This window comes from Vanacampus margaritifer, chromosome 16, assembly GCF_051991255.1.
Source record: "Vanacampus margaritifer isolate UIUO_Vmar chromosome 16, RoL_Vmar_1.0, whole genome shotgun sequence".
In the NCBI taxonomy this organism is placed as follows: domain Eukaryota; kingdom Metazoa; phylum Chordata; class Actinopteri; order Syngnathiformes; family Syngnathidae; genus Vanacampus; species Vanacampus margaritifer.
The window spans coordinates 5,415,756-5,428,129 of NC_135447.1; the positions used below are offsets into that span (position 1 = coordinate 5,415,756).

Sequence of the window (12,374 nt, forward strand, 5' to 3'; positions counted from 1 at the left end):
CATTTGTCAAATCATTTTTTTCTGCTTTACTCACTGTCAAGATGACATACATTCATTTGCAACAATAAGACCTTTGAAATAAATAGGAATACACACACATTGTAACAGTAGCACACAATACAAGGCAGACAAATTACAAGTTGAATTCCTTGAATGCATCTTGCGACATGGTATTGAAGTTGAGGTGGGTACGTTTGGTGTTAAAATTGGACAGGTCATTTGTGGATGAGGTTAAAGTGCGTAAAATAGTTTAGCAAATCCTGATCATTTTTAAAAAAAAATTTTTTTTAGCTACCATAATGTTGAATGTTATGTTTAAATTTGACTGGGACTTTATTATTATTGTATGGAAAAAAAAAATTCAAGCCCCTTGATAATGTAAAGGCTCAGGCCAATCCCCTTTTTATATCAAATGGAATATCAGTGATTAACTTGGTTATGATACGTTTGAGTAAATTAATAGAATAATTCTGGACAACAGAAAGAAACCTAGTTAACCCTCTTTTGTTCACTTTCTCAGGAACAACAATATTGTTCTTTAGATTAATTTAGCGTGAGGCATGTTTGATTACACATGACTAATGGGAAAGTAGTAAATAGTGTCAAGGAAGCGTGATACAGCTGAGAGATTAAGATTTTTGTATGTAAGGGAGGAACTAAGTTTTAACTGAGGTTGTTAGTGGAATTAATAGAGAATCTTTGCTGCATGTGATTTTGCTCTATTGAGCGTTGGTATGTTCTGATCTGTAAGCCGTTTATTTTTAAGGGAAATGTAAGATTTGTGAGTCTAGTCCTGGAGTGGGGATTTACTGTAGTTTATTATCTCAAGGAGGATATAATTTACTCTATTTTCTTTCCCAATTTATTTTAGAATGGGTCAATTTGACCCACGATTTAACAGTGGTGTTAATACACTTTGAATGACTATTTCTACAGATCAGGTGACTGGCTGCTCGAATCAGTTGTCATCCTTAAAATCAATCAGAATGTCATGTAAATAGAATGTGAGGAGTGATGGGATAAAAATAAGGTACGTTTCCAGGTCACCGGCCGGATTCATTTTGTCATCCCAAAATATGTCATAATGATGTTGAGATTAGTCCTAAATTCTGTTGCTGACTGTGATTCCATTTTCCATCAGCCGGCAACTGCAACATTTCTTCCTGTGTATCTTTACAGGTGCAGTTGACAAGGCTGGTCCCTCTGAGCAAGTGGAGAATTCCACTGGCACCTCTCGAGACCTTCTCTGTGGGTCATTTTTGTTTTGCCACGGCTTCCATCTTCAATTGTGTGAAGCGAATGTGATATGATGCTTTGGTTCCACACTCTGTGGAGAGAGGCTGGAGGTGTAGCGCTGGCCCGTGTTGCGTGGAATGGTGGGACCCCGCTTGTCCTCGGTCGGCTTGTTCTGAGCCTCCATGACATCAATATCTTCTGTATTGCTCATGGAGTTGTCAGCCCCCTTTTCTGCTGCTAGTTTTCGGGATTTCCTTTCACGAGTTTTCTTCTCTCTGATGGAGTTCCGCTCTTTCCTAATATTCAGTGAGGGAGAGATGAGCCAATGGATTTACATTTGGAAGAAAATAATAATTTTTTTAAGACAGAATAATTTACATTTTTTACAGCGTTTTTCAAAGTGTGAGGTGGGTGTGTCTCCACTAGGGGCCGCCAGAGAACTTGAATGGGACGAGAGCTTTTATTTATTTATTTTTATTTAATATTTTTATTTTGGAAGAGAGCATTAAGGACAGTTTGATGGTTTTTAATTACTGTAACTTCCATGCTAATTTCCATTATCCCGTCTATGATGTTTCACATTATATGTTAGCACTAAGCTAGCAGACTTTTGTTATTCTGCGGTTTAGTTGAACATTTGCGTTTAAATATACAATGTTTAATTCTATTCCGTTTTATGTGTCAGTATTATCACCGCCCCACACTCTGAAAATAACCACATACCTACATAAATCTTACTTGAAATTGATTATCTCAAATTTCTTGTTTCGATAGAAGGAGCTGGTGTTCATCATGTACAGCAGGATCATATCACACACAAAGGCTCCCTGGAGGAGAATTAGATACTTTTAAAACAATATTGAGGAAGTACTCAGTATCTATTTTTAAATACAGTGTGGCAGTGTAATTCTAACTCAGAAACAATATTTGAGGATAACTCACAATTCCGAGAAGAGCAACACCGGAACCAATGGCAATTATTGTGGGAATAATGTTGAATTTTCCTGCCCGGCCATTGATCATGATGTCAAAGCGAATTCCATATACTTTATACAAAGTGCGAAAGGTTTCCCCATTTTCATCCTTATAGTATCTGGCATATCTGCAAGGCAATGACATCAGATGGTTGAGTGCACAAGAAAAGTGGGAGCACTGAGATCATGATAATAATGTACCTAAAGTTGTATCCTGATGTGACGGAGTTGTTCAAGTTTATGTCCAAACGGGTGAAGCTGTACTGTGGATTACACTTTGAGTAGTCCTTATCCAAATCACAGTACCACTCAATTAGGATACCAACAGACCCACCCTAAAAGAAAAAGAAAAAAAAAACAATCAGAAGATGGCGGCGTGGGGATATCTTTTTTTCTCTGCTTGTCCTCAGATGACTGCCATTATTATTATTATTATTATACTAAAAAAGAAGGGCATGCAGACAGCTAGGGCTTGAGTAATAGTCAGTTCTGACTTAACTTTAATGTGAAATTACTCAATAAAGTGACGACAAAACAAGTTGCATCCCAAGATAAATATTTGGCATTTTTCATAAAAAAACAAATTATTTACATCCCTAACCTCCTTAAACAATTGTAGAGGAAATATATAAGTATGAAGGTAACGTCAACAATTTGAGCTGCCCCAACCATTTTGTATGGTCTTAATAAGAGGAGGTGGCATTTTGATTATTTTTGGATGGTATACCACCTTGGAAAAACAGCAGTAATGGTTGCATTCTGGCACTTGTACCTTTCCAGCCATGTCCTGGAAGTCGTGTCCCGCCCATTTGACCAGATCTCCGAGGCGAAAGATGGGACAATAAGGATGGTCCACTTGGTCGAAGGTACATCTTTTCAAGTAGCTGTCATCAGCGGTTTCAAGAACGTTAGCCCTATGAAAGTGAAGAAAGCAGTCATGACAAATATGACACCCTAATAATAAGGGGTGTGCATTTTTTTAATTTTTAATTTTGGTCTGGCTACAGAGCCCATGTGATGGACAAAAGCAAAAAAAAAAGTATTTAAAATATCGTATTAAAATATTGTCATATACCCGTGGGCAGTATTTTATTTTGAAATGGCTTGGTCAGAACCAACAAAACGCCAAAAAAATGGTCACAATAACGCCAAATGGTTAAAAAGTATACAGTACAGCAAATTTGTTTTCTCTTCTAATAAAAATTATTAGTCTGCGAAGCATGCGCCGAGCATCTTAAAAAAGATTTTACAGCACACAAGCAGTACCGCACGTCTGTCATTCAGCTGTGACCATATCAACTGGCATGCCTGCCTTCATTTAAAACGCATTATGAGAGAGCGTGGCGTTCACCAACAACATTTAACGATGCTTTATATCACCTACATCCGGTCAGGAAACCGAAGAAAGACGTGTGCTTCATTTCAATGAGCTCATGACGTACGTAATTGCCGTGACTAGTGCCATCTGTCCACAACACTTGAAAGTGGAGAGAGAGTGTGGGGGGGGGGGGGGGTCCATCTCGTGTGACACCTGTCCACAGTTAGGCTCGCTGTCAAGGGCATCTCGCATGACTGTTTCACTGTCTCGCTGAGTGCAATGCACAGGCCGTATTAATAGAAAGCTCTCTGCGCACTAAAGCTATTTAAAACATCCACGGGCTACATATTTCATCACTTACTGATGGAATGATGCCTTGAAATCTGAAACACGGCACTACTCACCACCACCTGGATACACTTACTTTGAAAATTCAAACTTTGGAAACCGGATGAAGTTTTTGATATAAATGGTGAAATTTTCAGCTTCGCTCAGTAACGGCACTCTGGGGGGAAAGCATAGAAAGCAGAACAGTTGTTTAAAAGGAATGGAAGCTTTGTATAGACTGTATAAAAAAATAGAACGTGTGAAAATGTCTTGAGGTTCTCACATGGGCCGCTTGCTGTATTCTACAGGACACCAGGCATGAATCTCGCAAGTGCCGGTGCTGTTTATACACAAGCCTGTTTTAATTCCTGATGGAGAGAGTAAATATTCTCGGATGAGTGGTGCTTAGAGCAAGGTGACTCCAAATTCAGACACATTGTGAATTGTTATTGATTAATCAGACATATGGCAACAAACATACTAAGGGCGGAACTTCATTTTTGTATCAGTGGAAGGCTCACTGTTTGTGTTAGCAAGTTTGGCAGATGGGTCAGAAGAGATGTCTGAGATTCACCTGGTGGAGTGACGATTTGGTGGAAGTCGATCTTAACCTTATGCCTGCTCAAACCACATCTACAGTGTAAGTGCTGGCATAGGATAGAAAGCTAGTCTAACACAACATATTTCATTGATACATATCGTCACCCTCTTAAAATAATTGCCTACGTCTTTTTTTTTTGTTGCTATTTTTGTGTGTGTCTAAATCATCTCCTAATGATGCAAATGGTTAAAAAAATTTGTTTCCTGAAAAATATGAAAAAAATGACTTAGGCAATTATTTTAAGAAGGCATTGCTATGTGAACAGCATGCATCAAACCATCTGAATCTTTTTTCTTTTTTTTTATAAATCATCCCACTTCACGACACAGCTATGTAAATGTAAAGTTAGCTAACATTTTTATATGATTTAATTTAATTTAATACTCAATATTTTAATGTAAACTGCATGGTTCCACTGATATTTTGATAGGTATAAACACAAGAACTATTTTAGATGAACTTAATATATTTGAAATCATAATACTATTGAGGTCTTCACAAGTGACGCACTTTAACACTAAGTGGTTCTAATTCATAAATACACAAAAAGGTTGTTTTTTTGGTATAATTCCATATATTTGTGAAAACTCTAATTGTAGCTAAAACTTTGCACTTTATTAGCATCTTGTTTTATTTAAAATCCATTGTGGTGGCGTATAAGGACAAAATCATGTAATAGTCTGTCATTATGTCTTATTCAGTGTGATGATTATATTTCACCCACTGTGTCAGCAAAGGTTAGTGATAGAATGCAGGGCGTTCCAACTTCTGTACAAATTCGAGTTATGTCACTACTGTAGGAACGGAACTCCGTCATATACCGAGGGCCCCCGTGCACACTATTGACAATAAATGCTTCTCACCATGCCCGGCTATGACAGCTTCGCCCTCAGTGCAGTCATCATCACTGAGGCATTGGCCATTTGGTACCTTGAAACTCTGTGATGCATAAATGACACGTAAATTAAAAGAATGCAAATGCAGAAAGAATGCTATTTAGGCCATTACAGAATTTTACATTACATTTACAAAAGTAACTATCTGTAGTGTTTACTAATTGACAATTCCAAACATCCGCCGGGCATTTCTGATATTTCCGCAATGCAACGCAATGCGGTATATTGTTTTGCTTTTGCTTGTGCCTAGCATACAAACCAGGCAGATAGTTCTAGTTAGTCGTGGACATCTCATCACATTTTGAAATCAAAATAATCCTCACAAATCAAATTACAAAGATCCAAAGTCCAATGCTTTTCAAAGAGCGGACAGCATCCTATCACCAAGTAAAACAGCCATTTTGACTCGAGCTATGCTTTTCTCTAGTCCCTCCCATTTGTTGACCAATTACATCAAATAGAACAGATAAAATAAGTATGTCTTCCTCAATTGTTGCAATGTTGTTGTTTTTTAACCACAGACGCTTTTAAATAGTATGCTCTGAAGTTGTGTCCTTCCACAAATATGCAACCCTGCTACTGTAACTTAAACCTTATAAGCAACGTAGACGGAGAGAAAAAAATAGCACACTGCATGATTCAGCAGAACATTATCGAGCCACTTACTCAAACTATAGGTAGCCCTATAAGGTAAGTCCTCAATTGTTCACATTTTTTTCAATGTCACTTAAACCTACAGTACACAATTCATATGACAAAAATACATTTTAATATCAAAGTTTTTCTTTTAACTAAATAGCTAACCAGTTAGCCTTGCAGCTAACAGCTACCAACTACGTTTGATCGAAAATGCTAACATTAGCATTGTTTCGCAACACAGTTATTCCTAGCCCTGTTACTGTAATTAGTGTAATACTAAAATTAAAGAACTATTTCAATAAAATTCACTTTATTTAATTGTAAAATATTAATAAGCTATATATATATATTTAAATCTATGGTTTTAAGGTGCCAGCCAGACTATTTATAACAGGGCTCCTCATAAATGGGGGAAAAAAAAAATCAAACAAATGGTTTGTTTTATAAATTGTTGCTTCATTAATTGTCCTCCAATTCTGGAATCACCCATTTATTAACATGGATACTCCTCGTGTGCGTACTCACCTCGGCACAGAAGCCCAGCCTCTGATTGGGGGTCTCAATGTAATTTGTTACCACGAAGAAAACCTGCTCTCCCTGCACAATACAATTAAGCTTTCAGTCATTCTGATGAAGAAGCAAAAGGTTAAATGAATTACACTCTGGAGAAGATCAATACTGTTGAATCGCGTCGCTGCTAATGACATTCACCCGAGTCATAATACCGCTTGACAAGCGCTACATGAGGAGGATTCTGTTTTTTACGCACATTCGGCGGAATGACGTAGTCCTCGGCACTCCACAGGTGAAGGCCGCTCTCAGAGCTGTTGGTCAACGTGACACCTTTGAGCTTGGTGATGACGGAGGACTGGATGGCCTCCTCTTTTTCCTGGTAGCCCTTCTTCATCACAAACACCCACCTAATGCACGGAGCGACACTTCAGAAGTGAGCCGGGTGTTTTTGTCATCATGTCTCTATTAGTTGTAAGTGGTTTACATACAGTAGATAATGTGCATGCAGCACAATGCCCTCAGACTTCATACCATTCCATGCTGTGATCCTGAGGATAGGCACAGTATTTATCTTCCTGTTTTGGGGCCATTGTTATATTGAGCAGATTAATTCCACCTGGAGGATTTGTGCCATATAAGACCTAGGTTTATTCAACAATGAAGTGCAATGAATTTGTTAAATTGATTGACGATTGCTGCATTTGGCTGGTCGCCAGATCAGGGTGCATCTCGCCTTTTGCCCAAAGTAAGTGCATTTTATTTAAAAAGCACTTCACAGAGAGGACAGCATGCTTTACATACTGTAGTTAATATGAAGCATCACATTTGATATTTTACAGATACAGTAATAAGGCCGGACCCAAGATTTGTATTCACTTTTTGTACCCACTTCTCCTTCGTACCAAACTTTGTCAAACATTTTTTAAAGAGCATTCGAAACAACTATTCATTTAGAACATTGATTTTCAGTTTGTATCTTATACTTCGTTATTGTAACCCCTTCAATTTCACTTTCCCAAAATTTCCTGACATACTCTGTGGTGACATCACACAGTCTTACGAGTGTCACCTTATCTCTCAGCTATAAGGGTTGCTAAGTATTTATAATAAAATATCCGCACGCGTGCTCTGCCACTTTAACCGAGCCAAGCAAACGCACAGGACTCACACAAGCACAACTATTTTTAACTTTGTGAATCACTTTGTGGAAGGTTAGTTTATGCAGCAAAGGCATAGAAACAATGGGGAGGGGCAAAGCAGGATTGCACCGTACCCGATTATGTACCCCAGCACAGCCAGTTGGTAGATTCGAAACAGTATTCCGATCTTCCTGTTCTCAGCAATGACATACTTTTCCGTCTTGTAGTTGAGGAGGGAAAAGAAGAAGGTGCCCCAGCCGGCCATGTCGGTGGTCGTGAGAGGGAGTGAGGGAGCAACACCAGGCAGTGCGTGTCCCCTCCTCAGCTGGTTGACTCGTCAGGACCACTGTCACTTTGCATGCTCCTCCAACATGCCTGAAGGCAACATGAGCACACGTTACATTCAACCGTTCAACAGCCGTTTAAAATGACTTTTGAACATTACTTCAGTGCTTTTTTTTGTCATTTATCAGGGGCACTCAAAAGCAGGTCAGAATGAACTTTTTTTTTTTTTTTTAGCATAATTAAATCATAATCATAATTAAAACATTAGATTTTAGGGTCCTCCATTTCAGCAGTGCTACACTGTACTCATGTTTTGTTTTGTATCGCAACGCTCCAAATGATAATAAGTGTGATACTGTCCATCACAAAACACATCACAAGAACACTTTCACGTTTACAATGTTGACCCGACTGCAGACAGCAATTATTATAAAATTATGTGTACTATCTATTGCTCTTGCTCTCTCCCAATATGTGTTAAAGTCTATATGAATTGATTCAAAAGAAACGTTTAATAAAATGTAAGTTCTGTTTTGTAAATGTTATAAGAAATGCCTCTGTTCTATTTCATGAAATGATGGATGAATTTTTACTTAATATTGCAGGAACGTAACCTCCGTGATGGAGGGGGAATTACTACAATTTCAGGAACGACAGAGATTGGAACAATAGATTATCTATGGTTCCAATCTCTATCAGAGATATCTATAATAGATAGATCTGATTAAAACGACATAGTATACTTTTCGGACTCAGCGCCATCTAACGACTAGAGCGTTGACAGATCACAAGTGCAAATATACAGTGAATAAGAACAGTTGCAAACGCCACAATCCAGATTATTTTTGCTTTAGGGTTGTAGCTGTGTACTTTTTATTTTAAACTACAGATATGAACAAATATTGTTTGCCAAACATTTTTCCTTCTTATTGCCTAGCAACTATTTAAATCAATGACATTATATATTCATTGTGGGCTCAATGATAATTTTATGTATGAAAGTATAGCCTACTTGTGTTATTATTATTATTTATGTCAAATATATATATATTTTTTCTGAATCAATAGTGTATTATAAAACCTGTAGAAAACAACCAACAGACTTAAAAACTGACTGTGAATTCAACTGCCTACTTTTGCCATGTTTGCCCCCCGATAATGTAAATAATTTGTTTTTGTTATAATGTAAGGCGTTTATAGTACCTGCTCCCACCACCACCAGTTTTGTTGACGATCCTGGTCGACATTACTTTACTAGTCAGCTACCAATGGCGAGGCAAGCTACGATCCTTTCATCCAATCAAAGTCGGAAGATTCTAGTCGCCAAGATCCTTCTCGATAATTCCGGCAAGAAGGACCTTAGTGCAATGTAATATTAATCCGCGGAGCAAACCTTCTCAAAATTATCGTTTTCTAAATACTACATCGTTAATATTTGGAAATATCTATTCTCATAACGTACTTTAAGTAGAACGTGCGTCAAGGAAATTAAGATAACAATTTGAAAAGCTATGTGCCAGGGCAAGAAGGAACTTTTTTTTTTTTTTTTAAATACGGATGGATATCACCAATGACGTGGCAGCCCCTATCTTATAAAAAAGTTGGCCGTGACCGCACAACATAGCACGTTAGCACTGCAGCAGAAGACTCACAGCAACCTGCGATCGACAAAAAGAAAGTCTTGAATATCGTCACTTTATTGTAAGTAACAGCTCTTTTTTGATCGCACTATTGAGTCAACTGTCTCTCTTGTATCGTATTTTGTTTTTAAACGTTTACGCTTACCTAGTCTTCGTAAGCATTGGCGGCTGTTGTGTTTTAATAGTGACGCATTAAAAAAAGTGTCACGATACTTGGGTGTTCTCTTTGGATTAACAAACGACTGTATAATAGTTTAATTTCCATTCCATCGTCGTTCATTTGATAAGTTAGGGAAATGGTTAGCTGTCCAATAACAGTGACTCGACAGTTTCAGTGGTAGCGTCCATTATGGGAGGCAACATCTGAACAAAAGGGAATCAACAAGGTCTCAAAATGGCGCTGTCGACTGGGATGTTAATGAATGATTACAACCCCCCAATTTCTTTACGTACAATTGGTTGTTACAATTAAACTGCGTTAAATGATTGTATTAACTAATACCATATATTTATTACGTAATGTACTCTTACTTTTAAGGTTAAGATTTAAATCTAGTTGTTTTTATTCCTGTTAGGTGCAAATATGCAGATCTTTGTGAAGACCCTCACTGGCAAGACAATCACCCTCGAGGTTGAGCCCAGTGACACCATTGAAAATGTCAAGGCCAAAATCCAGGACAAGGAAGGCATTCCCCCAGACCAGCAGAGGTTGATCTTCGCTGGCAAGCAGCTGGAAGATGGCCGCACTCTGTCAGACTACAACATCCAGAAGGAGTCCACTCTCCATCTTGTCCTGCGTCTCCGAGGTGGCATGCAGATCTTCGTGAAGACCCTCACTGGCAAGACCATCACCCTCGAGGTTGAGCCCAGTGACACCATTGAAAATGTGAAAGCCAAAATCCAAGACAAGGAAGGCATTCCCCCAGACCAGCAGAGGCTCATCTTTGCTGGCAAGCAGTTGGAAGATGGCCGCACTCTGTCAGACTACAACATCCAGAAGGAGTCCACCCTCCATCTTGTCCTGCGTCTACGAGGTGGCATGCAGATCTTTGTGAAGACCCTCACTGGCAAGACAATCACCCTGGAGGTTGAACCAAGTGACACCATTGAGAACGTCAAGGCCAAAATCCAAGACAAAGAAGGCATTCCCCCAGACCAGCAGAGGTTGATCTTCGCTGGTAAACAGCTGGAAGATGGCCGCACTCTGTCAGACTACAACATCCAGAAGGAGTCCACCCTCCATCTTGTCCTCCGTCTCCGAGGTGGCATGCAGATCTTCGTAAAAACCCTCACTGGCAAGACAATCACCCTGGAGGTTGAACCAAGTGACACCATTGAGAACGTCAAGGCCAAAATCCAAGACAAGGAAGGCATTCCCCCAGACCAGCAGAGGTTGATCTTTGCTGGTAAACAGCTGGAAGATGGCCGCACCCTGTCAGACTACAACATCCAGAAGGAGTCCACCCTCCATCTTGTCCTGCGCCTGAGGGGTGGCCAGTAATCAATCAATTCCATTTGTCAATCCTAAAGTGATTTATGCTGTTTATTTCACAGGCACATTGCCATGATGACCAAATGTTCATTGCATATTGTTCGAATAAATTATCAAAGTTCTGGCTGTTGTGACGTTTTTAACTTTTTATTTTACTTAATGGGACCTCGCACACTACTCTGCCAAAAGGTGATACGTGTCCCTGGATCCCGATCACCCAGCTCACTTTGCATATCATACAAGTGTTTAACTTGTAATATATATTTTTAATTTGGACCACATTTTTTGAAACCTAAAATCTAATTTTTAACTCTAGCTGTAAGTGGGATACTAACCATGAAGGCTTACTAAAAGTAACATGTCACTTTTTCTTTCAACATGTGAACACATAATTTGTAGTGCTATGATGAAGTGTAACAGTAGGAATTTGCTAAAATACACAATGTTGGCTCACACATGCACTTGACAACAATTTCACATTTACAATGTCAACCTAACTGCAGACAGCAGGGAAAAGCAGGCACAATAAAAAGTACAAAAAACTAAAAAAAAAATTGTCTATTGCCCTTTATCTCATTATATGCATCTGAATATGTTTCACGTTGTTTCCAAAGAGACCTTCTAAAATAAGTTTCGTAAATATTACAAAAACATGTCAGCATTGTATATAAATAGGTAATTTTGATATGACGGATTTTCATTGCTGGGCGCTTGTGCCATCTAGTGACTAGAGCTTGTAATTGCACCAAAGTTTTAGGACTGCATTTTGTTTGCCTTCCATACACCGTGCCACAGACGAACAAAACATGTTCTCCGGGGAGGAGCGAACCCGCGCCACCTGCACCGAGGGCCAGCGACGGCACCACCTCGCCTCGCACTTAAGGAACCTTGTTTTTGTGTAAACATACAGTACGGTGGCCGAGAGATCATGACAAATGTAAACAATTTTTGCATTTAACAAACTTATTCCATCCGAACATTACGTTGTATGGTAAATAATTTGACTCATGTAATTTGCCCTATTGTGGGACTATTAAATATATGTATGAGAGTATTCATACATATGTCTACAAAGCTAAAAAATCTGTTATGAATAGTGAGTTACACTGCCCTCCATAATTGGCTCCTCTGGTTAAAGTGTGTTTTTAGACCCAGATGGTGACTCACTCAAAATGAGTTCTCTGGAGGTTTATGAACTCAAAAATCTCGCGAGAATGCACCTTTAGCCTCTAAAAAAAATTCATTTGATCCCCTTTTAAACCATATAATCTATTTGTACATACTACGTAGAATTCAAGATGGGTATCATTGCTA

The 12,374-nt window shown here is 38.7% G+C and overlaps 3 protein-coding genes across 5 annotated transcripts; 2 read left to right on the forward strand and 1 right to left on the reverse strand.

Moving 5' to 3' along the window:
* Positions 1-2: 2 nt before the first annotated feature.
* Positions 3-9,915, reverse strand: p2rx5 (purinergic receptor P2X, ligand-gated ion channel, 5). 3 transcript variants are annotated; one of them, XM_077547673.1, is made up of 12 exons: positions 9,714-9,915; positions 7,778-8,018; positions 6,761-6,911; positions 6,517-6,588; positions 5,320-5,395; positions 4,139-4,223; positions 3,953-4,033; positions 2,983-3,124; positions 2,412-2,545; positions 2,179-2,338; positions 1,975-2,063; positions 3-1,532 (listed from the first exon to the last, which is right to left on the reverse strand). In XM_077547673.1, exons 2-12 carry the CDS (start codon positions 7,906-7,908, stop codon positions 1,283-1,285), a joined length of 1,371 nt encoding a protein of 456 aa, XP_077403799.1. In that variant the 5' UTR covers positions 7,909-8,018; positions 9,714-9,915; the 3' UTR covers positions 3-1,282. The 3 variants fall into 3 exon arrangements, with proteins under 3 accessions (XP_077403799.1, XP_077403800.1, XP_077403798.1); XM_077547674.1 differs by having other exon boundaries at positions 7,856-8,018; positions 9,132-9,915; XM_077547672.1 differs by having other exon boundaries at positions 9,132-9,915.
* Positions 9,916-10,151: 236 nt separating this feature from the next.
* On the forward strand, positions 10,152-10,737 carry LOC144036492 (polyubiquitin-B). The gene is made up of 2 exons (XM_077547185.1): positions 10,152-10,655; positions 10,702-10,737. The coding sequence occupies exons 1-2, from the start codon at positions 10,152-10,154 to the stop codon at positions 10,735-10,737; spliced, it is 540 nt and encodes a 179-aa protein (XP_077403311.1).
* On the forward strand, positions 10,684-11,182 carry LOC144036788 (ubiquitin). Its single transcript, XM_077547681.1, has one exon. It carries the CDS (start codon positions 10,836-10,838, stop codon positions 11,067-11,069), a length of 234 nt encoding a protein of 77 aa, XP_077403807.1. The 5' UTR covers positions 10,684-10,835; the 3' UTR covers positions 11,070-11,182.
* The last annotated feature ends 1,192 nt before the right edge of the window (positions 11,183-12,374 follow it).